Here is a 25253-nt window from a genome sequence, read left to right as displayed (position 1 = left end):
CTCTTTGGCCCCAGATGCAGCAATTTCTTACTCAACACATCTCCAAAGGCAAGGGAATTAAAAGCAAAAATGAACTATTGGGACCTCATCAAGAAAAAAAGCTTCTGCACTGCAAAGGAAACAATCAACAAAACTAAAAGGCAACCGATGGAATGGGAAAGGTATTTGCAAATGACGTATCGGATAAAGGGCTAGTATCCAAAACCTATAAAGAACTCACCAAACTCCACACCTGAAAGTTATTTCCTTTTAAAGAGAGAGAGAGAAAGAATGAGCTGGGGAGGTCCTGAGAGAGGGAGAGAGAGAGACAATCCCAGGCTGTATCCACACTGCCGGTTCTGTGCAGGCCTTGAACTCAGAAACCATGAGATCATGACCTGCGCTGAAATGCAAAGTCAGACGTGCAACTGACTGAGCCATCCAGGTGCCCCTGGTACTGGCTTCTTTTGGTTTTATGGTCAATCCATTTTTTGATCTCTCTAAGTGCACTGATGGTTTGTAGAGATCTTGTCACTATTTGTTAGTCTGCTCTATTTTATCTATTTTGATTTCAAATCAATTAAGGATTCATACCCTTTGGGAAGAGAACAGCTTTTTTTTTTTTTTTTTTAATTTTTTTTTTCAATGTTTATTTATTTTTGGGACAGAGAGAGACAGAGCATGAACGGGGGAGGGACAGAGAGAGAGGGAGACACAGAATCGGAAACAGGCTCCAGGCTCTGAGCCATCAGCCCAGAGCCCGACGCGGGGCTCGAACTCACGGACCGCGAGATCGTGACCTGGCTGAAGTCGGACGCTTCACCGACTGCGCCACCCAGGCGCCCCGAGAACAGCTTTTTTAAATGTACCAGTGAGTATGGCACTTGGCTGGCTCAGTAGGTTAAGCATCCAACTTTCGATTTCAGCTCAGGTCATGATTTCGTGGTCATGAGATCAAGGCTCAGCATGGAGCCTGCTTGGGATTCTCTCTCTCTCCCTCTCTCTCTGCCCCTCCTCCATTATGCTTTCTCTCTCTGTCTCCCAAAATAAATACATAAACATTAAAAGAAAACAGTAAGTATGCAATCCTGTGTTTATCTTTGACCCATGGCAAAATTTTGAATTGAATTCATAAAGCTACACTGTCTATGTCATATTTATATGTCTGTGATTGTGTGAGTGCGTAACATTTCCCTACTTCCGGATAGTATTAATAAATTAGATTACAAAATCTCTTAAATTAAAGGAACTATACTCTGACTGACTGCCTTAGAGACAATCTAAGCTAAATATATCTGAAATACCTAGAAATTAAGAAAATCTAACTTCCAGTACTTTTCATGCTCTCAAAATTTATATTCTTCTTAAAACCTGTTTATTTATTCATTTTGAGAGAGAGTATAAGTGAGGAAGGGGCAGTGAGAGAGGGAGAGAGAATCTCAAGCAGGCTCCACTCTGTCAGCCCAGAGCCCAACACCGGGCTTGAGCCCATGCACCGAGAGATCGTGACCTGAGCTGAAATCAAGGGTCGGACACTTAACCGACTGAGCCACCCAGGCATCCCTCAATATTTCTATTCTTATAGAAACCAACTCAAACAAACATTCTATTGCAACAGGCTGAATAAGATCATATCTTTCTCTGGTACCCTTTATCCTTGACACCACTTTATACTTTCTAGAACTATAGATTACTTTTTATTTTTTTTTAGAATTTTATATAAAGTCATACAGAATATACTGTTTCTTCTTTTGTCCGGTATTTTTCTCTCACCATGATGTTGTTGCATGCATCAATGGTTCACCACCTTCTATTACTGAGAAGCATTCTATTGCATGAATGTACCACAATTTGTTTTTCCATTTTCTTGTTGCTGGACATTTGGGTCATTTTTAGTTGAGTACTATAACAAATAAAACTATTACGAACATTCGTGTACAAATATTTTTATGGATGCTTTCATTTCTCTTGGGTCAATACCTAGAAGAAGGCTGGTAGAAAGCAAAGTTAAATTTTTAGCTCTGTGTTAATTTTCCCTTGTTAGAATTTCTTGAAACTGACCCTTCGCTGTATGACCAATGTGATGATTTTAAGTAGAAACTTTCCATGGAAAATTTCCTAGGCTAACAGGATGACCTTAATAATCTTTTTGTAAAGAATAATGAATTTTTAAAAATCTATTTGCCTTCTACACTTATGGACTTTATAGAAAAAATAGAGAGAGAGAATGTGGCCTGCAACATTTGTAAGTTGCAAATAGTATTTTCAACAGCATAAAATTATCATAATGAGATGCCATTAACAAGATATTACACTAATGATTGTAATAAACACAAATTAATAGACCAAAAGTGTACTTGATACAGGAAAGTAATATGAGGTTGATGGTGGGGGATATAAAACATAGATAGTTGAAAGAAGATAAAAGAGGTTAAAAAAGGATCTCAAAACTGTTATTCTGGGGGCCCTGAGTGGCTCAGTTGGTTAAGTGTCTGACTTCAGCTCAGGTTCGTGGGTTAGAGGTCCGCATTGGGCTCTGTGCTAATTGCTCAAAACCTGGAGCCTGGTTCAGATTCTGTGCTTCCCTCTCTTTCTGCCCCTCCCTACCTCGTGCTCTGTCTCTGTCTCTCAAAAATAAATTAAAAAGGTTAAAAAAACCTGTTATTCAAGCACATTTCTTTATAAATAATATCCATGCCTCTTACCAGTTTCTTCCCATCAGCCTATAATCACATTCAAGTCTCTTCCATGAGAAACAAACAAAAGGATTCCTTTGATCCTGCTTGTCCTTCTAGCTGCTGGCTTGTCTCCTTCTCTTCTCTCTTCTGCCCCTGACACTGACGTGCTAATGCTCTGGGAAGGTCCTAAGTGACCTACGGATGACCTTATTCAAAGGACAAATTTCAATTATTGTCTTTTGGACTTGTTTTTTACATTCAGCATTGTTCATTATATTCTTCCCTGAATTCTGAGGCTTTTCCCTGAATTCTATGATGCTATTTTTCTCTTGGTGCTTCTCTTACATTTCTGGCTTTTAGTTCTTGTTTTTTCTTTGTAGGTCTCTCTCACCCACCCCTTAAACATCCGCTTTCTAACTCTTCACTTTCTATATACTCTTGCTTTAAGGCTATTTCGAGGACTTCAGCTTCCTTTGAGTAAATTACAAACACAGGGGCCCGTTTAAATGGAAGCACTAGGAAAAGGCAGCCATGTCCTCTGGTGGCACACTCCAGGCCAGGGCACAAGGCTCATGATGACCAGATTGCACCCCCATTCATCCCCTTCCAGGCACCACGGAGCCTGGACATAAGCCACTCAGCTGCGCGGTGGCCTCCTCTCTCGTGACAGTTCCTTTCTCCTTGCTGGTCTCATTGTTTTGGGAAATGCAACTTAAAAGACGAAGAAGGGGTCAAAATGTCTAGCTGCACGATAGCTTTCCTGTTTTAACTCACCGTCCCTTCCTTCCACTCTGATGAATGAGATTGTCATCTATGATCACAGCAAAGTTTCGATCCTCTTTCCACGTTTTCTGAGAACAGCATGGTGCACAGAAGTACGCGGTAGTGTTTTCTGGATACAATTACAGGCCTTTTTTTCCTTCAGCGTGGTTTACGAGAAAGGTTTCAACTGTTAAGATTTTCCCACTCATCTCTCCAGTGATAACATATTTATAAAAATACATGTTAGGACAATTATGGAGGACGTATAAGGGGAAAGGTAAGGAGAAGGAATTTACTGCTGTAGGAAATGGCTGCTAATGAATTCTGTGTACATTTAAATACTAACATTTTGTAAAATCTCTTTTTAATATTTGTATTTCCTGATTTTCAGTGCATTTTTTTCTATATTTACTTCTTTTTTTATGTTTTTATTTATTTTTGAGAGAGAGAGAGAGAGAGAGAGAGAGCATGAGAGGGGAGGGGCAGAGAGAGAGGGAGACACAGAATCTGAAGCAGGCTCTAGGCTCCCAGCTCTCAGCACAGAGCCCGACGCAGGGCTCGAACCCACAAACCGTGAGATCGTGACCTGAGCTGAAGTCGGACGCTTAACTGACTGAACCACCCAGGTGCCCCTTTCTATATTTACTTCTTAATGTATTTATGTGTCAATGAAGAATAATTTGCAAGACAAAATACAACCAGGTATCAAATAATAACAACAAACATCATCATTGTTATTTTCACCAGGAGTCACACAAAAACGAGCATGGTGGAGACGTTTTTCCTGTGCCTTTCATGAAATGTAATAAAGCAGGGCTATTTCCAATATATATTAAAAGTAGTCACATGCTTTGCATTTCTGCCCGCTTTTCCACAAAGCCAAGAGAGAATGAGTCCATTACCGTAAATTATATAGTCAAAATTGTATCCGTTTATTACTCTTTTTAAATGAAATGAGGGGCGCCTGGGTGGCGCAGTCGGTTAAGCGTCCGACTTCAGCCAGGTCACGATCTCGCGGTCCGTGAGTTCGAGCCCCGCGTCAGGCTCTGGGCTGATGGCTCAGAGCCTGGAGCCTGTTTCCGATTCTGTGTCTCCCTCTCTCTCTGCCCCTCCCCCGTTCATGCTCTGTCTCTCTCTGTCCCAAAAAATAAATAAATGTGGAAAAAAAAATTTTTAAATGAAATGAATAGATTATGAATTAGTAACAAAATTGTAAGCATTTATAATGTTGTATTCTTTGTCCAAATTATTGCTAACGTGGCTCTTATAAAGATAGATGAAGTTTCACATATTTTTAAAAAGACATACACTGTGAATCAGAGAAACGAGTTTATTCAAGAATCTCTCATAATAACTAGGCTGGCATACATGTGAGTGATGAGCATACTTTATACATTATGTTAAGTTCTTTAGAAGATATGTTAAACATTAAAACTCAGTACAATCTCTGCATGTACCAGGACGTTTCCCCTACCCCTTCCCTTCCCTTGAATTCATTAATATAAATACAGAATGGACAGGCTTGGGGGCAGGGAGGCCTACCTGGCTTTAGTTCCGGGGCTGTGTGAACTCAAGCTAGCTCATGAACTTGTCTGACAGGTGTTCACAAGTGGAGGAAGTCATGTGGACTTCTGCCGTGGCTTTGAGTGTTGGCCAGAATCCTGGAAGCGGGGTTTTAGAGGGAGAAGCCACCAGAAGAACACGGTCCCTCTGGGAACCCTAATGTGTGCGAGGGAAAGTGCTGGATGCCAGCAGCATACGGGGTGGAGACGAGTTAAATCTCAATTCTCTTCAATATCCCAAGGATTCTGAAACTAGCCCTTGAGGACATTTCTAATACTTGTAAGTAACGCTGCCCGGAGCTATTATTTAATCTTGTGGAAGTTCAGTGAAATGGACCCCACAAACCCAGTTCCCGAGTGAGTGTCACTTCTAGGCTAGGATTCTGCCCTCTAGACACCAGGAGCTTGCCCTGTGTCTGGTCTTGCTCATCCTATCTCTCATTTGTGCCATTCTTGTTTCTGCAACTTTTCTTTACTTTCCCTTTCCTACCTTTTGCGCTAGTTAAATCTGGCCGAGTGATATTTGCCTCCCCAGACCTGATCCTCTAAAAAAAAAAAAAAATGCATTTTTTATTCTTCTTTTCACTGTTTCCTTCACTTAGAAAGCCCATCTTCCATCTAGTTTTCCAGAATTCTATCCGTTCCTCAAATCCCAGCTTAAATATTATTGCCTCCACAACACTTTCTTTGGCTTCGTCAGGCAGAGTTGATCTTCCCTCTACTATAGCACTTAACACATCTGGCTTTGCGATGCAGTGAGGAGAAAAAGAACTTCCTCTGACATGATTGTGCTTGGAGTAAGTGCCGGGGGCACCCCCCCAGGCCCTCACTACCGGGCTGAAGCACTGACACCCCTTCACCCCAGTTTCTGGGAGTGTGGCTAGCCAGCTTGCAGCTGGGCCCTTGTCTTGAAGTAAGCTGCCTTGGCCCGGCCATGCCCCCTCCACAGAGCTGGTAGGGTCCAAGGACTCATCTATGGGTGGGGGGAGTTTCAAGGCCCAGCTCCCTTGCCTCAATGTGGAGCCATCTGGGCTCCAGAGTCCCCGCTGAGCTCAGCTGAAGTCTTTGCATGGACTGGGTCACAGCTCAGCTCTCCTATCTGCCCAGTTCTGCTCCCACAGGACGTGATTGTATGGACACTCCCACTAAACATCCTCCATGCAAATTTGCACCTCAGCGTCTCTTTCCTGGGATCTCACTTCTTCCTTACTAGATGTGGCTGGCAGCGTGTGTTGGTTGGTTCGAATAAAACAGAGGTTGAATGCACTGAACAAAACAGAGGTTCCCAGTTCTGCCCCCTACCATAGCCCAACATCAAAAAGAAATCCAGTCGAGGTCTTGTCCTCATCAGAGATGAGCTTTGAGTTGTTCAAGGAATTCATATAGGAGACTGGACCTTTTATTCCTAGGTGGAAATGCAACAAATATTGAATTAGATTAAACTGATACTTTAGATAGTGGGAGGAACCGAGGCCAAGAAAGGTTGTGAAGGGGCGCCTGGGTGGCTCAGTCGGTTGAGCATCTGACTTCGCTCAGGTCATGATCTCGCAGTTCGTGGGTTCGAGCCCCGCGTCAGAAACTCATCCCAGCTCACACAGGTAGTAACTAACAGAGCCAAGAGCTGCACCCCAGTCCTCTCCTCATTAAGGACAACTACCCATCCCATAAAGGAGCTGTGACTCTCAGCTTCGGAAAGTCTTGATTCCAATGGGATCGTTACAGAAAATCATTTTTAAAAAAGAAAAGAAAAATCAATTTCAACTCCACCTTGGGCTTCCGTCTGAGGCCCTACTTTGCCACTGAAGTAAAATTCAAACATCCCTTGTTGGAGTGGCTGGTGGGCTTCTCCTGATCCTCACTTTCCCTTTAACTATTCCAGAGACTTCTCTCTGGAGTCGGAGCACCTTTTTGGGGGGGTAGCCTGGAGCGGTAGTTTCAAGAATTGCCTTTGAAACTGGGGCTTGACTGTCTCTGGGATCACTTGAAACCTGGTCATCCCCGCCCTGTAGTCCAAACAAAAACACTGGGAGAAACGGAGAGTCAGTTCGGCACTGTCTGGCTTCTCTCGCCAGTGATGTGACCCAAACATGTTTAGGAGTCCTGACGAACCTGCCTAAGTCAGCAGGGCGATGTGGTTCGAACATACCCAGAGTGGCTCTAGTATCAGTCGCGTGCCGAGAGTGTAGCTTTGTGGAGCTATTTCCATCTCCTCTGATAGGGCATTCGTGCGCCCGCTGAAGGGAGGAGACCGCATTCCCTTGTGGCTTTGAGAAGATGTCCGGCCACACATCGTCTTGTGAAGAAGTTGCACACCGATGGTCACATTATGTTGTACTCTTTTCCGAATACTTCTTTGGGTTTCTCCAGGCGGATAAAAGCAAACTTTAATAGGTGTAGTTTCAGCAAAAGCCTTCAAATGTTTTAGGGACCATTAAAGGACATTATTAAGAGAAATTGTCCTGGGTCTGCAAAATAGAGAGTAGACATCAACTGACTACAAATCTACCAACCAGGGCTCTGGGCCAAATTGCATCAAAGAATACACTGGACTAATTTTCAAATAGAAATAATACATAGGGTTGACTGGAAAAGAATTATGAGGACAAAAAAGAGGGAAGGAAAACAAATTAAAATAGGTTGTTGAAAGGTGATGAAACTGGGTCGGTGTTGTCACAGTGCGTGAAATACATAACCCTCACCCCTGCATTTTAATGAGCTCCTCTCCACAGGCCGTGTAACCCAACCTTCTTACTAAAGAGTAAAGCATTTATCTATATGTGACATAAGCTTTCCTCACATTGAGTTCCCTAACTAAATCAGGTGCTTGAGGGATCAAATATAGAAACAGCCTGAAATTCATGAGGGAACATGCAGAAAAATGATATGCACTATGATAGGAAATGAGTTTTGAAATTAAGAGCATCGTGGGAAATGTGTATAATTCAGTCATAGGAACAGGCTAAAAAAGGCTATTGAAAAGTTGATTTACTCATTGTTTAGTGCCACATCCAAATGTAATTGCAGCGGAGAAATTAGCATTAGATTATTGCATAGCAGTTTTGAAAAACTGTCTTGGCCAATTTGTTTTTCTAAATCTATATAACATTAGCTAACATGAGTCAGGCTGTAATATTTTTCAGGCTCTGCCTATTTAGTGCCAAAACCTTTAGAGGAGAAGTAGAAAAAAAAAAAAAAAAAAAAAAAAAAACAACCTGTGTTCAAACAGATACAGATGTTTTTAACTCTATATCAAATGTCTTACCTAAGTGCCTTACAGTTTTTGCTAATATGAATCATTATTTTACATGTTTGGGTGAGAGTGAAAAATGACGATTTGCGGTTGAGATGTTTCAAAGTGAAATGTAGGGGAGGACGATCCCATCATCGGGCTGCCTGTGGGTGCCTGGCCCTTCTTTGCCCTCAAAGTAAGAGATCATGTATCTATAGGGGAAGATGGATGTTAGCTGAACCTATTGTGTTAAACATTTCACAGTAGATGCAATTCAAACTATTATGCTGTGTGCCTTAAACTCACACAGTGATGTATGCTGGTTAGTATTTCTCAGAGAAACTGGAAAAAAAAAAAGAGGTCAGGTGTAGGCAGGGTGGTGAAGTGATAAGGCTTGTATTTAGCCACGCCCCTACTCTGCCCACTGGCTACTCCCCTCCTCCCTGTGCTGTCTTACTTGGGTCCTTCACCCAAAGTCCCTAAGACCAGGACTCCAGGGCATGTAACATTGGGAAATGCTCCCGGGAAAAACTGGCAGGGCAGTTTGGGAGGAGGGACGAGGAGGCCCTCGAGGGTGGGATGTCAAGAAAGTCCACGGAGAGGGTCCACAGAGGGAAACTCTGGCTCAGCCCCACAGGAGAGCCTTGAGACATCGTAGGTCCCCTTCCGAGAGGGGCGATCCGAGAGTTAAGAGAGCTGCGGTAGTCTTCCCCCGGGTTTGTGCAACAGTCAAGAGGCGTCAGGGGTGAGAAGATATGGCTCCCTTGGCAGTTCCAGCTGGGCAGCAGCAGCAGCCTTGCCGAGGGGACCCCAGAGCGTCACTGCCCCCAGACCCCCGGGGCAGCGCTGGAGCGAGAGCACCACACCCTTTCCCAGCCATCTCAGCAGCCCCACTGTCTTTCTAGGAGACTGCAGTCCCTCGCTCCTTCTTCAAGACCCTAGCCCAAAGCCAAAGAGGCGGCCAACAGCCACATGAAAACGTGCTCAGCATCGCTCGTCACCAGGGAGACAGAAACCAAAGCCACGGTGAGATGTCACCTCCCACCCGACAGAATAGCTGTGACCAAAAGACAAGAAATAACGAGTGTGGGCAGAGATGTGGAGAAAATGGAACCCTGGTGCACTGTTGGGGAGAATGGGACTTGGTGCAGCCACTCCGGAAGACAGTATGGAGTTTCCTCAAAACACGGAAAATAGGAAATAGAACTGCCGGATGATCCAGCAATCCCACTTCTGGGTCCTCGTGCAGAGAAAACAAAGACGCTTGCTTGAAAATGCACCCCCACGTTCACTGCAGCATCGTTTACAAAGCAAGACAGGGAAGCAACCTAAGTGGCCATGGATGTAGGAACGGATAAAGAAGGTGTGGCATATATATATATATATATATACACAGTGGACTGTTAACCCTAAAAAGGAATGAAATCTTGCCACTTGTAACAACGTGCATGGACCTTGACAGCATTACGGTCAACGAAAGAAGTCAGACGGAGAAAGACGCACAGCGATCTCACGCAAACGCATCACACACACACACACAAACCCCAGCTCACAGCTACAGAGCGTTTGGATAGGGGGTGGGCCAAACGGGTTAAAACGTACAAACTCCTAGCTATACAGCAAATAAACCCTGGGGATGTAACGTGCAGCGTAATGACTGCAGTTAACGATGCTCTATTGTGTATTTGAAAGGTGCTAAGAATAGATCTGAAAATTTTTCATCACAAGAAAATAAATTTGGGCACGGCAGTGGATGTTAACTAGACTTGACTCGCTGGTCATTTGATAATATACACAAATATAAAGTCAGGATGTTATACACCTGGGACTGTTATGTAACATGTCAACTACACCTAAGCACAAAGCAGAGTAACAACTAACTCCGCCAGACCTCAGAGCCTCTGGGATCTGTGATGCTCGACGTTTGGGCTCCTGAGCCCCTGCCCTCTCTGACTCCCTTTCCTTTCTCTGATTTAGCACAGATCCGGAAAAAAAGCCCAGCTGTGATTATTAAAAATAAGCAGAAACGGGCAGAGGGGGCTTGAAAAGTCCTACCGTGAGCCAGGCAAAACCGCCTGCCATTAAACCCGAACTCATTCACACTTTGAAACAGCCCGACCTCGCCTCCACTGGGTAGTGGAAGAAAGGGGGTGTCCTCTGTTGGCTCGGGGCTCCCCCACACAGGGTGGGGCAAGGATCCGAGGGCCTAAAAGCGAGAGAGCGCGGGGACTGAGAGGGCCGTGGTCTGACCCGAGGACAGTTTGGGTGGGAGAGGCTGGAGCTGTGCGTCTGGTCCCAGGAGGCACCCAGAGGAGGGAGAGGGGCTGGAAGGGAGGGAGAAGCCCGGAAGGAGGAGGGCTGCCGGGAGGGCAGGTCTGCTCCCCGCCTCACCGCCCACACCCGACTCTACTGGAGTGAGGTAAGTGGAGGTCACTAAGCAGGACTGTTCTCTCTGGGGGCTGGTTCAAGGGACTCGGCTGAGCTCTGTGGCTCTGGTGTTTGCTCTTTTCCCTTTCTTGCCATCCTTCTCTCAGCCTGGGATGCAGGAGAGATGGCCGGAGATCCGGCAGCTATTTTGACTCGTGATGACCTTGTGGCTGCAACCTAGGGTAGGATCAGAAAGGGGCGCCTGGTGGCTCACTTAGTTAAGGCTCCGCCGCCTGATTTCAGCGCAGGTCGTGGTGTCCCCCTGGGTGAGATCAAGCCCTGTGTTGGGCTCTATGCTGACAGCACGGAGCCTGGTTGGGATTCTCTCTCCCTGTCCTCTGCCCCTCCCCTGCTCATGCTCTCTCTCTTTCTCTCTCTCTCTCTCTCTTTCAAAAATAAAATCAATAAATAGAAAGGTAGATAGAACTAGAGAGATCCAACTTCTTGGAGAGAGAACGAGAGAAAGAACTTTCCATGATGTTAAAGCTCCTCTTAATTGGGTCTTACTGTTAGCTTCAAATAAACCAAATCTGGGCGCCTGGGTGGCTCAGTCGGTTGAGTGTCTGACTTCGGCTCAGATCATGATCTCACAGTTCGTGAGTCTGAGCCCCACGTCGGGCTCTGTGCTGACAGCTCAGAGCCTGGAGCCTGCTTCAGATCTGTGTCTCCCTCTCTCTCTGCCCCTCCCTGCTCACGCTCTGTCTTTCAAAAATAAACATTAAAAAAAAAAAAAACAAATCTAACACAATTAAGTGTTTACTCTTTATATTAAATTGGAAAATCTTGGATGGGTCTAGAGGATATAATATGCTAAGTGAAATAAGTCAGTCAGAGAAAAACAAATACCACATGACTTCACGCACATATGACATTTAAGAAACAAAACAAATGAGCGAACAAGAAGAGAGAAAAACAAAAAAGACTTAAGTGTACGGAACAAAGTGTTGGTTGCCAGGGAGGAGCTGGATTGGGGGATGGGTGGAATAGATGAAAGGGATTAGGAGCACACTGGTCATGGCGAGCGCTGAGAATCCTGTCGCCTTGTTGAATCGTTCCATTTCACACCTGAAACTAATACAACACTGTACGGTAATTATACTTGGAAAAAAACCATAAAAAACAAAACCCAGCAAAATTAGAAAATCCTGGCATAATTATGAGTCATTCAGAGGATAGCAATTGTTCAGGGGCTCTGGCAGAAAGTTCTGGATATCTGATTGAACATGGACCCAGAAGTAATGCCAAGATTTCCCACTTCTTCGTAATTTCAGTGCTTCAAAGGTATTAAGGTGACAAATGCCTCCCACTGAAAACATTGAGAGGTTCAGTGTTAACTTGGATAATAGCTGGAAATGGATTTCTGATCCGTTCCTTGGTCGCATGTGTCTCTGAAAGCATTTTGGCACGTATTTGATCTTAGTATAGCTGGGAAGTATATCCAATAATGGGGCATTGGTTTCTTTCTCCACTGAGTGAAAAAATAATCAAGTTTTGTGCAAGTATTAACTCCAGGTGATTGAACTGTTTGATCTGTAGTTTGCTTTATTCGGGACATTCTGTCTTATCCTCAACATTAAAAATTTTGATATTTTGCTTTTAAAGCTATAGGGTCATCATACTTCTGACACTATCTTTGAGATCCCAACTTAACAAAGCTGCATAAAATCTGAGAGATGATTTCATTAGCAGTATCAGGGTAATTAAAAATATCTTTATTTCATTCTTCATTTAAGGAAAATCTCGATTAGGGGCGCCTGGGTGGCTCAGTCAGGTGAGAAACAGACTTCAGCTCAGGTCATGACCTCTCGGCTCGGTTCCTGAGTTCGAGCCCCACGTCAGGCTCTGTGCTGTGAGCACCAAGCCTGCTTTGGATCCTCTGTCCTCCTCTCTCTCTGCCCCTCCCCTGCTCGCTCTATCTTAAAAATAAAATAAAATCATTAAAGAAAGAAAGAAAGAAAAATCTCAATTAGCACGTACGTCTTCCCTTTTATTAGAAAGTGCACTTCAGGGTGAAAAACCAAACTCACTTCCTGGTTTTTTACAAAGAACGCTAAGAATGTGTATATTTGGTGTCCGAAGGTAAATTTTCCAACTTTCACTGTTTCCTTCAACACGGCATTAAGATCAAGAAGCATATTGCAATGCCAGCTGCCCCCTGTGAATGAAGTGGTTTGTGGGTTGGCATTCAAGTTGAACCAGCTCATTCCAGTACTAACGCCCTTCCTTTTTTTCACACTTAGTACTGATACTAAGTATAAATAATGGCTTAAAAATTGTCATTCGTTCGGAAAAAAAAAAAATCTCACAGATTTTGGGCGATAAGAGAAAAGGCTCCCCCCGTTAGCTGTGTGGCAGTGTTTGGAGATGCAGGCTCCAGACCCCAAATGGTGGGGTTCAAACCCAAGCTCTGCCACCTAGAAGCTTTATAATTCCAGTTTATTGATTGATTTATTAAGAGTGCAGTTTGTGGCTTTTAGTTTTTTAATGCTTATTTATTTATTTTAGGGGAGAGAAGGGGGGGGGGAGAGAGAGAGGGAGAGAGAGAGAGAGAGAGAGAGAGAGAATCCCAAGCAGGCTCTGCACTGTCAGCATAGAGCCTGATGTGGGGCTCAAACCAACGAACTGTGAGATCATGGCCTGAGCTGAAATCAAGAGTCTTGGGTGGTTAACCGACCGAACCACGCAGGCGCCCCACATGATCCCAGTTTAGGAAATCCCTACATGCTTCAGCCTCCCCGTATATCAGTGGGGAGAGTGTTCGTGTCTGCCTCACGGGAGTATGTTTTCTAGGTTGAAATACTTGTGTTGGAATTGCCATCTCTTCGTTTCCACGTCGACGAATCAGTTTTGGGCCCTTGCTTCACTTCTGTATCAACAAAACAAGACAATGAAAACGTAATCAACGCAAACATAAGGCACAGCGGACAAAAATACATTTGCAGAGCCGAGCTGCACCCCATTAACAAAATGTTAGCCTGTATAAACTAACCCAGGGCATCCACAGCTTATGTGCAATTCTTAAGAACCAAACTGATAAAGGGGATTTCTGCAGGAATAATCATTTGGATTATAGTCCCCTTCCTGTTCTTCTGAAACTGCTGCACCCCTGAGAGATTACGGGGCAGGACCCCGGGACTCACTGTGGCCTGCTCACCACACCTGAGAAGCCCAGCATTAGATGATCAGCTCAGCTTCAGAGGTTTTTTTTTTTCTCCACCTGTCGTAAACAAACAAACGAACAAAACTATTATCTATCTATATCTATCACCTATCCATCTATCTATCTATCTATCCATCTATCTGTATCTACCCATCTATGTATCTCTATCTCTATCTATCTACCTATCATCTATCTATCATTATCATGTCTCTATCATCTATCTATATATCTATCTATCAATCATCTATCGTGTGTGAATTTTCTTAGCTACTCTCAAAGTTATAATAATTCTACCTTTACAAATGTTTCCTTGAACTTGGCCTTCCTCCTAACGTTCACTGTAATTACCTTTGGTCACGCCCTCACCATCTTTTCAGCCTTTGCAGTAGCCTCCCAGCTGGTGTTCCCAAGTTACTTTCTACCATCTACTTCCTCCCCTTCCCAGGTCCAATATTTTTCTTAGTCAAGGACCAGGTTGCATATAATGTGGGGAGAACCATGGTATTTCGAGTTAGACAGACCTGGGTTTGAAGGACTTAACTCTCTTGAGCCCTATGTAAAATATTGGTACAAATACCTGCTTTGTGGAGAGACTTTCTAAGATTACATATGCTCAGCGGCTTTTGGGTTACATTAGACATGACTCTTTTGGGTGCTCATCAACTTTGACTTACTCAAGGTTCGTGTGTCTGTGTGCTGGGGGCGAAGACAGCGTGTATGCTTTTGATTAATCCCTCCCCAGATACACACAGTAAAGGAGTGTTGGATCGAGGCGTCTATGGTCAGGCTGTGCTATGGTCATTAGTAGATAGTGGCTTGCTCCTGCAACATTCTGAGAACCTGTGCCGTCCCTTTGCCTAGAGACTCCTGCTGACGTTGGCTAGCTGGTCCCCACAGTAGGCCATCCCTGTCAGCCTTAAGGCCTCAGGATTCCTTAACCCCACTGTAAAATCTCTGAAGATTTACCCTGGAGAGCAGAAACCATCTATCTCACATAGCTTGCCATATACATTAATACAACTAATTAATATTGTTATAGTGTCTTTATCCACTTGACTTTTCAATTCCAGGAAATTCTGCCCAGGAAGATAAAGCTGGAAATAACTTTATTCTTCATTTCATAACACCCCCCCAACCCCAAATCTATTTAAATGGACGTCAGAGCAGTCAATTTTCAATAGATAGCGTCAGACATCTATTTGCTCTCCAAGACTCCCTGCAGAATGCTCACCTCTTAACCCATGTCCAATGATTGTAAGCCATCATATCACATAAATGACCCGATCCTAGTTAGGCACTGTCATAGAAAGATCTGTCTTCAACCAGAACCCCACAGTATAAATAACCCATGATTGTCTTTCCCCTTCCAGAAGTGCTCTCTTCCTGTGGCAGTAATGAACTCAGTTTCTTTAATCAACAAAAGATTGTGCTTGTGTAAAAGACAAGAAATCCACTTGATGTTTTTTTTTTCTTTCTCCTCCTCCTCCTCCTCCTCTTCCTCCACCTCCTTCTTCTCCTCTTTCTTCTTTTTTTAAGTAGGCTTCATGCCCAACATGGGGCTCACAACCTTGCGATCAAGAGTCACATGCTGGGGCACCTGGGTGGCTCAGTCGGTTGAGCGTCCGACTTCAGCTCAGGTCACGATCTCACGGTTCATGAGTTGGAGCCCCGCGCCAGGCTCTGGGCTGACGGCTCAGAGCCTGGAGCCTGCTTCCGATTCTGTGTCTCCCTCTCTCTCTGCCCCTCCCCCATTCATGCTCTGTCTCTCTCTGTCTCAAAAATAAATAAACATTAAAAAAAAAATAAAAAAAAAAAGAGTCACATGGTCTACTGACTGAGCCCACCAGGACCCCTTTTCTGGGTTTTCTAATTTCCTCTAGGCTCTCTAAGCTTCTAAGTCAGCACTATATGTAGCTATGTACTAAAAAAGATCCCAACTATTCTAGCGATCTTTTGTTTCTTTAAAAACTATTTACTTATTTTGAGAGGGAGAGAGACAGAGCATGTGAGCAGGGGAGGGACAGAGAGAGAGGTAGAGAGAGAATGTTAAGCAGGCTCTGCACTGACTTGGGGTTCTGTCTCACAAACTATGAGATTATCACCTGCGCTGAAATCAAGAATTGGATGCTTAACCGAATGAGCCACCCAGGCACCCCTATTAGTGATTGTTTAAATCAGAATTTGATTCTGTAGATTGGTTATCCTAAAAAAAAAAAAAAAGCAAACTAAAATGATTAGATTTTCAGGTTATGCTAGCTTATTTGGTATACCTGTGGATTTTATGGTCTGATTAGCTACTTTGGTTCTTTGTCTGAATACATAAAAATTATAATAATCTCATCTGTTTTCATAGCTGGAGGATTTCTCCCTCAAAAAAAACAAACAAAAATCATTATTGACTTCTAAGCTGTAGAAAAGGTAAAAAAGCAGAATATTTTCTTAGATTTTCGTTTTGAATGTTCTGCTGGCTTCTTGCAGAAGGAATGGTCAGAAAGCACCGTTGGATAGATGCGTGGTGAAGTCCACACGTGTAACTTCACACTCTCTAGCAGTTACATTGACAATAAGTAAAAAGAAAAGGGGAATTTTCATTTTAAAACCGTAGTCTATTCGACCCAATACACCCAAGATACTTTTGTATCCCCGGGGGCACCAGCCATAATGCAGCGCTCAGCCCCTACTATTGCAGATGGTGCTGGAAGGGCAGGAAGGCTGGGGGGAGAGTCTGCTCGGGACAGATGGAACAAGGCGGCTCTTCAGGGGAGGGCTGAGCAGACGGGAAGGGGCAAGCCGTCCCCAGCTGTGCACAAGTTACTTAACCACTTTGTGTGAATCTTTTCAGAATGTGTAACGACTAGGATTCTTAACTCACAGAATTGGACTGAGAGTTAAATCATGTACGTAGAGCACTTGAGCAGTTCCCGGCGAACACTGAGCACCGAACAAATGTGAACACATACACACATACACACAGAGTGTTTCGGAGCACCTGTGGAAACAGGGAGCAGGCTTGGTGCGTGTCCGGACCCCATGAATCACCTTCTGTTCCATGTAAGGAATTTGAATTCACTTTTTACTTACTTTTCAAAATCCTTATGTTACCAGGGAATGATCGCTTTTCTTGTCTTTGTTTCTTCTCTTTTGCCGGAGTCCCACTCCAGCGGGAAGGATGAACGGAGTCGGCGAAAGAGTGAAGAAAATAAAATAAAATAAAACAAAAATAAAAACGGGCACAGACAACAGCAGTGTGTTGAACTGGCCGCTTTATTGTGGCTAACGTGGCATTATATTTGCCGGCAATTTCCTTGTAGCGTGCGTCATCTATGTTTTCTGGCATTACCTGATTCTAAAAATGTTCCTATGTGTAATCAGCCTTTAAGGAACAACATAGTTATTTTCTCATAACGTTCCCTCCTGCCCTTTGTTTATTGATTAATTTCTTACATTATTTTCATGATGTATCTACATTTGTCTGTCATCTAAAAGCATTTGCTCTGCTGTTTTCGTGAAAGGTCATCTATCTCTCAACACCTCAAGTGGAACAGTTACAGGGACGTGACCTCTTAGTTGTTTCTCTGAACCGCTTGTGGCTTGAGGAACAAACGTGTTCGCCTCGGTCCGAGGTGCCAGGAGGGGGCCAAGAAGGCCCTAGAAACCCACGCCTTATACATTCTCAGAGAGACCATGCACCTAGGAACTAATGAACCATTCTGTACTTTAACCGACTAGGTTCAGTCATCACCTGGAATGCCTCCTGGGGGCCAAGTGGGCCTAGAGGTCGGAGTAACCTGTGCCCATAGATACACTCCTTAGTTACTGGAGTGGGGCTTTCAAATCCATTTTTTCCATCCTTGGCTGGGAAACGTATGGGGCTATCCTTCCTTTAGGTAGAGGAGCCTTTATAGGGGGTGGCAAGGGCTAAATGTAGGGCCGCACAATTTCCTTGCGGAACCTTATTTTCTTTCCCCAATGGTTCTTTTCCCAGGGGTCCTGTCGAAGGCAATTCCCCAAGAGACAATTCCCCAGGTACTTTTATTAAGGCCAAATTACATAAAAGCGGGAATATAAGAAGCTTCGCTGTCGGCGGGCCGCCCTGCAGTCCCGATGCATCCACCGCCCGGGGCCCTGCCGTCAGGCTGGTGGGATGGCTCGGCTTCCGGCACTCTTTCCCCTTCACCCCCTCCACCCCCGACTCCTTTTCTTCTTCCTCCCCTGGCTCTGTGGACTATTTACCCTTTCCTACCGATCTAGAGGATCTAGGGAGATGGAAAAGGGCCTGTGGAAGAGAATAAAAGCATTCCGCTTTGCTTTATGTTTGCAGAAGTATCCAGTGAGGTTGTGGAAAATGTTTAGAGTCAAGCTCTTAGCTGCTGGATGATTCAAAATTGGCCCAGGGGTGTACCTGCTTACTGAAAAATTGAAGATCCGGATATGGATTCCTGGCTGTGTGTGGGAATTACTTGGGTGTGTCGAATGCTGTTCCCACAGAATCCAGACAAAATGATCTGTTGATAACACAAAACTCAGTTTCCCCTGGCAGAGTCTTTGCAAAGGGGGGGGGGTGTTTGTGTGGTCTGGGGGGTCTGATTTAAGGAAGACTTTTTAATAAGAGTGCAATTGGAATGGGATAGATTCACGACATAACAGTTTAGAAGAGACGCCACAGCAAAGCTGGGTCAAAGTGAGTCTAGAAGAGAGAATAGCCCTTTCGGGCTGGCTGTTGTCCTGAGACGGGTATTTACTCTGAGAGCACCTTGAGCAGTTCCTGTTCAGATAAATGCATTGTGAAGAAGTTCCCGGAACAAATAATGAAAATATTTTCAATTTTTCTCCCTGGGCAGAGATTTCCCGGAATAGTAAACTCATGCTAATGGACACAACCCGATAGCGGAGACATGTCGGAGAGGACAGTGACCTGTGTCCTGGGCACAGCCAGCTGTGTGGGTGGAGATGTTTCTGGTCCTTGAAGGTTCTCCTCTTCGTTTTTGAAATTCAAGTACACCAGTCTTGGAAATAAGTGTTTACAAGGATGTCCCATGGTTAAAAGTTTGATCCTTTAAAAGCATTATTAAGGTGTCAAGTCCCCAAGGTGCATATCCAGCTCATACGTCCGACTCCCAATTTCATCTCAAACCAAATAATCAGTCACAGAAGAAAGATGACTGTATTTATATATGGTAATACATATTTGAGTGGAAAATTGTAAAACAACAGCTGTTTCTTAAGATCAGGGAACTTCACGTTCTCTTTTATGTTTTTGAATATTTAATAGCTGGTAAAGGTCAGTGCAGTGGCCTTTTATTGGGCAGAGGTCAATCCCAAACTGTCGAGCACACACAGAGCAGCTGGTGCCAGAATACAGTAATTATGTTGTTTTGCCCTAAAAAAAATGAGTTTTTACATTTTCTTTCTTTCTTTCTTTCTTTTTTTTTTTTTTGGCTGTGAATACAATGCATAGTAAGATTTTCAATCCCAATTCATCAAATAAATTATTAAAGTGTCATATTTTTATGCTACGCCCTTCCAAGAGAAATACATCATACGAGTGTGGTTTAAATGTGACAATGATGCTTCTGCGAACAACTTTCTCTGGAGTGGTGATTAAAATGACCGCCTCTTGCCCAGCGACTGCGACTTGTGGCGGGGGGATGGCGGCCAGCGAGCCAGGGGTTGGCTAAAGACAGTAATGACGGTCTGCAGAAGGGACAGGAACTGCCCTCCAGGTCAGAGTTGGGTTGAATCCTGACCCTGGTACTTATCTCCGGGGCCTCAAGCAAACTCTTTTTCCTGTCTGAGCCTCAGGTTTCTATTTGTATAATGCGGATCGTGATCCCATGCACTGTGGCCGTGAAGCCTAGGCGAGCCAGCCCAGGGGCTCAAGCCGTCTTAACCAGCTCTTGTTTACCAACCGTGAGGCGGCATCTGACCATTCTAGACTGTCAGTAACTAGACTGATGCCCGTGGACTGGACCTTCCAAAGGTTAGAAAGAGGTCGGATCCTGTCTCCACCTTTTCCCAGTTTTCTGGTCTGGGGCAAGTCACTCACTTTCTAGAGCACCAGTTTCCTCCTCAGTTTAATCGGACGGGGCGATATTCACTCCATGAATCCGTTTGAGGATTTCAGGAGACGCAGCATCCAAGGCTCCACTGATGGTGTGTGACAGGGTAGACAGCTATTAGCCAATTAAATCTGCTTACTTTATAATTATCTGCTGAATAACGAGAGGAAATAGCAGGGCACTATTCCCAGAGCACACTAAAATGGTCATGCTGTGTGGGAGGAGAGGTGGAAAACATGAGTTTTGTGACTGTTAAGAAATCATCTATGTATCATCGCAAGGTTCGTTTTCAGAACTTCTTCCAGCGAGGCAAGTGGGAGATTCATTCGGCGCCTTTCGTTTCGTCCGGGACATCGGTTCAAGTGGAAGCGTTTTAGTTCTGGGCCTGAAGACCCGGGCACCTTCCACGCAGTGGTGGGAACGGTGTCTACGTAGTAGCCGGAAGACAAGCACAACACTCACCGTCAGTTGTTAGGTTCTCCCGGACGGCAAAGGTACAGCGCCGAGCCCAACTGCCTCGCTTTGACGTGGAAGACGTTAACTGTTTGCATGATTACCTCCAGCGGAAATCCGACCCCGCCGTTCCGTGGTCCTGAAGCTTCCTCTGGCATTCTGGAGTCTGCTCCTGGAAATGGACACCCCCCCCAAGGTGGCCGGTTACAGCGCGGCCCCGGTCGGGCACTCGCCTCCTCGCTTCTCCCGACGTTTTTGATCTGTTCGCTGCCTTAGTCTGCTCTGTTGACGATCGGTCCCGCCAGCATGCCTTCGCACATGCAGTTCCCGCTGCCCGCAGTGCCTTTCCGCGCACCTGCCCAGGGCCCCTGAAACCGGCGCTTTTCCGGGACCTGGGTTTCCCGTGCACACTGTCTCCACCGGAGCCTGCACGGCCATCGCGGTAGCCGGTACTCACCTCGTTGTCCCTCGTCGGGCCGATGGGCATGGAAGCCGGAAGCGGGGCCGGCGTAAGTGTCCTCTGGTTAAACCTCTGTCGTGTGACTGTATGAGGCTTACCCATCACACTCTTTGTTTCCCAGAGGACTCGCGCTCCTCGTCTGGCGTGTTCAGAGACAGGGCCACACACCCCAGTTACTGATGGAAAAATCCCAGTCGGGGCAGGATGCACACACGCTGTGGAGGGTGAGCTGAGAACAGCCGAGCAGCTTTGCACCTGGTGACCCGTTTTCCCAGGGGGCCTCATGTGCCCGTTCGACAGGAATAACTTTCGTGACTCAGAGCCATGTTGGTCACTAACTGCCGGGCGCCAGCCCCCGCCCCGTGGAGGTCCCCCCAAGTGCAACCCGGGGCGTGCCTCTGGGGTTCCACCCAGACTTCCCTTCGGTCAATTCTGCTTCATTGCATGGAGTACAGGGGTTTTACCACATGGAGTATAATGTCAGCTAGTCCTACGGATGGGCAAGGCTGGGCAGAAAGCGGACAATTAAATGAAGCTGGCTGCTTGACATTAGCGAGGAAGAACACAGAGGCACAGGAGACCTTGTCGAGAACTCACCATGACTTTCCTTTCCTTTGAGTTCAGCGGGCTTGGATGGATACAGGGATGTACCCAGTCCCCAAAGCGGTTGTGGAACTCGCAGGGTGGGGCCTCTGTCTTCCTGCTTACTAGCTACAGGGGAGCTGGTGACCCATTCGTGCCAGTGCAGGTCCCCCCTGCCCCGAAGGCATCCGCTGGCCCCCATGTGTGTACTGAACCGAAGGCCGAGACAACTGATCAGTTGGCAAAAAGTCCTGTCCGATCGGGAAGAGGCCATCAGCCGAGGGGCCCGGCTGGCACAACTGAAAGGCACCAGGGCCCTTCCACTCCGCGATAGCTCACCTCAGCGGAGCTCCTCGGGGATCGAACTTTCCGTGGCATGGCGACGGCGGGCCGTAGCTAGTGGCCCGAGAAAGATCACAGCACAGCTCATTATCAATTTTTATTTCCTACCATACATCAAACGTACAGCACTGAGCACAATTTCGTCGCTTTGATGTAAGAAATATTAATCGTTTGAAGAAACAGTATACAAACAAGCTACTTGAAATAAAAAAAAAATGCATACATCATTGCCTTTTTGTGGTTTACAAAAGACCCAGTTTACAGTATCTACCTTTAACAGAGTTGAAAGGAAAAAAAAAAAAAAAAAACCAGTGCACACGACAAAACACATCAAGTACCAAGGAGGCAAATAAATACAAACATATTTCACCAAACATTCTGCTCAAACTATGCCAACACAAATAAATTAACCCGAAGCCATAGTAAATTATAGTAATAAATACATAGGTCGGTAAGAGATTTCTTTTAAATTAAATAAAATATATAACAGACTTGTTAAAATATTTAGCAAATTAAACTTTCGTCTTTGTCATAAGTGAACTTATTCGTATGCATCTATCGAGGACCGTATAGCAAAATGTTTGCAAGTACGTAACTTTTAATAGAAAACTTTGTTTGGCGTCCCATTTATAATAGACAGCACATATGGTAGCTCTTCTTTTTTTAAATTGATTTGTAAATAAACACCGTTCCTACCTAAGAACAGACATCTCATTTTCACTAAACTAAGGTTCGAGGGTTCAAATGAACCCCAATCCGAAGATAAGCCCCACTTAGTACATAACAATGACCACAGTGTCATGGGAGTGGAATTACTGTCGATACTCCTTTTCATTTGTGCAGGTAACAGTAATAACATTGGAATATATCAAGCCTGTGAGTGCCATCACTTTCAATCTACGTGTCCATGAGGCTAATAAAAAATAAACACTTTTGTTAGAGCACAGAAAATGAAGCCCACACTAAGTTCAAGTGTCCATTTACACGGAGGCACATTGCACACGAGGTGTGTGTGCACACCAAAAAGGCAGTTTAGCTGGTTGTCTATACCTTTTTCTTAAAAAAAATAAATATAAAAAAACTTTTGAAACAATGCTTAACTACTTTACAATCCCTGAAATAGACATTGCCTTTACTATAGCAACTACTAAACTCTGATCCACCCGGAAATTCAAGATTGCGGGCTCAATTTCCCGTGTGCGTGAGTGCGTGTGAGTGCGTGTATCTGTGGGTGTTGTGTGGGTGTGAGTTGTGTACACTTTGTAGCGCCTGTTTGGTTTTTATCAGATTGGAAGTTTTCCTGTTGCTTAAGGAGGGTAAGACAACGTCGCCAGTGTTCAAAGCAGTTACTCACATGGGAGTAACGTTCTTTCGCGTGTTCGTGTATTTTCCATTCCTTTCTAGTCCACCCAGTAAGATAAATGCTATTTCAGGGGATATGGTACCTACAAATTCTCCCATTTGGACGTGTTTGTATTTGCTAAGTACAAATCTACACCAATATTGTCACTTGTATAGCGTAGCCACATATGGCAGGGAAGCCTGGCTGGTCACATCAAGCCTCATTTCTCATCTTGGGATAAGAGTTGCCAACTATCTGATACGACTTGAAAAACAGACAGACAAATCTGCATCACTAAAAAAGCTTATGTTTCTTTAAAACATGTCAAATAAATAATCCATAGTAACTAAGACCGTACAGCCAAGTCGAATACTTTGCTGATTGCTATATTTAATTATTGCTGACAAATTCTGAACAGGCGGTCTTTCAGTACGCTGTGCTTCTGCGAGTGCGCATTTGCCACTAGTGGGCGCTATTTATCTTATTTCTTCCCCGCTCCTCGCCGCAAGCCCGTTTACAAATACAAAAGCCAGTGATAGGGGGGAAAGGAAGTGCGCAATGAAAATCAAACCGGACCACAGTGCAGTCCTTCGCCAAGGGTTTCCTTCTTGCTTTTCGGTTCTCTCATTGAAACCCAGCAAGATATGTGATGCGAGAGTAGCCTTTCTCTTTAAACTCTACCGGAAAATAAATTAATAAACACACTTGTAAAAATATGGCCGACTTCAAAATGCAGTTAAAAGATAAAAAACTCTTTGATTAGAAATAAATAAAATATAAAAATGTCACATTTATTTTACATATACTTTACAAAAACAAACAAAAATAACCCAAAAGAGTGCAATGAAGAAATAAAATAAAAACATATGAAAATAAATAAGATCTAATATTTGACTGCATTGCTTTTAATCCACAGAGTCTATCATAGTTCTTCTCTCCTTTTTATGTCAGCTGGGGGGGGGGGGGGATTAGTGCAATGTTGCAATCGTAGATGCAGTAGGGCCACCCGCGCGCCTTCGCAGCACAGGGGCCCCTTCCAGATCCGGCTGTGTTCCTGCTGTTTGCAATTTCTGTTGCCCCGCAGCGCTGTGGGTCCTACACATGGATGCCCTTCACTGCCTGTTTGATACTTTCCAGCAGAGCTTTGCATTCTGGGGAAGAGTCCCGTTCCAGATTGCTGTACATGTCTGTCAGTGTATTTACATATGCTTCAAAATTCTGCTCGCTGATAGGTCCCTAAATGAAGATAAAACACATTGAACGAATCAGAGTGATTGAGGCTGGGACAAAAGGGGGACCGAGTAACACAAAGGGTAGCAACGGCCCCAGAGTCTGAGAGGGAAGGGAAGGGTGCCCGTGGCTGCACGGAGGGTGTCGGGATTCACCTGTTCCGTCTTTACTCCGTTAATGGGCTGGATGTGATGGACTGTCCGGAATTTTGTGCTCAGCTTGGAGCCACACGAGGTGGATGTCTAGCTACTGGGCTGGACCCCTCGAAGCTGCACAACTTCCCTCCAGACGCAGCCTCAGCAACTGCACACGCTCGGCACAGCCCAGACTCCCTGTTTGCAGAAGGCGAACGTCCGAGGGGCTGCGGAGGAATGCTTTGCTGGAACCAGGTGGTTCCTGTGGCAGCACTGGGCTGGGATTGAGGGCTAAGATCGGAGCAAGTTGCTCACAGACCGGGTGGAAATTGTTCCTTTTTCATCCTCAGACGCTTTTTTGTCCATTTTCCCCTCGATGCATTGCGACATCATTGTAATGTACTTTTTATTTTTCTGTTTCTTTTCTAGGTAGCATTTCAGATTCGCAAAGTCAGGATCTGCTTGTGCCTTATCCTTTTTGTGTGTTTTGGTAGCTCCTTTGCCTAGTGGGGTGCTTCACACAGTGGTCGCTTGATACATGTAAGTCACACGCGTGCCTGAAGGGAAATGGATGACACAGGGGGAATGCCACTAACCGCCTCCTGGTGCCTCCATTTCCCCACATTTTTGAAAATGTGTGACATGTGCTTTACTTGCTTCACAAAATGCTTGAAGAAAGGACTTTTAAAAGGTCTAAATACGGGGCGCCTGGGTGGTTCAGTTCGTTAAGCAACCTACTTGGGCTCGGGTCATGATCTCACAGTCCATGAGTTCGAGACCCGCATCGGGCTCTGTGCTGACGGCTCAGAGCCTGGAGCCTGCTTCGGACTCTGTGTCTCCCTCTCTCTCTGCCC

At 44.9% G+C, this 25253-nt stretch overlaps 1 protein-coding gene across 7 annotated transcripts in view; it reads right to left on the bottom strand.

Annotated features, from left to right (window-relative positions):
• Nucleotides 1-23989: 23989 nt before the first annotated feature.
• The window catches only part of ST18 (ST18 C2H2C-type zinc finger transcription factor), a 133044-nt gene continuing 131780 nt past the window's right edge, over nt 23990-25253 (bottom strand). For all 7 annotated transcript variants that reach the window (XM_040487808.1, XM_040487811.1, XM_040487809.1 and 4 more), the window contains one exon: nt 23990-24271. In XM_040487808.1, the coding sequence (XP_040343742.1) occupies nt 24131-24271 (141 nt within the window). In that variant the 3' untranslated portion in view covers nt 23990-24130. The remainder of the gene's footprint in view (nt 24272-25253) is intronic.

This window comes from Herpailurus yagouaroundi, unplaced genomic scaffold (assembly GCF_014898765.1).
Source record: "Herpailurus yagouaroundi ecotype Mexico unplaced genomic scaffold, PumYag 165, whole genome shotgun sequence".
NCBI classification, from domain to species: Eukaryota; Metazoa; Chordata; class Mammalia; order Carnivora; family Felidae; genus Herpailurus; species Herpailurus yagouaroundi.
This window is presented reverse-complemented; position numbering and strand designations above follow the sequence as displayed.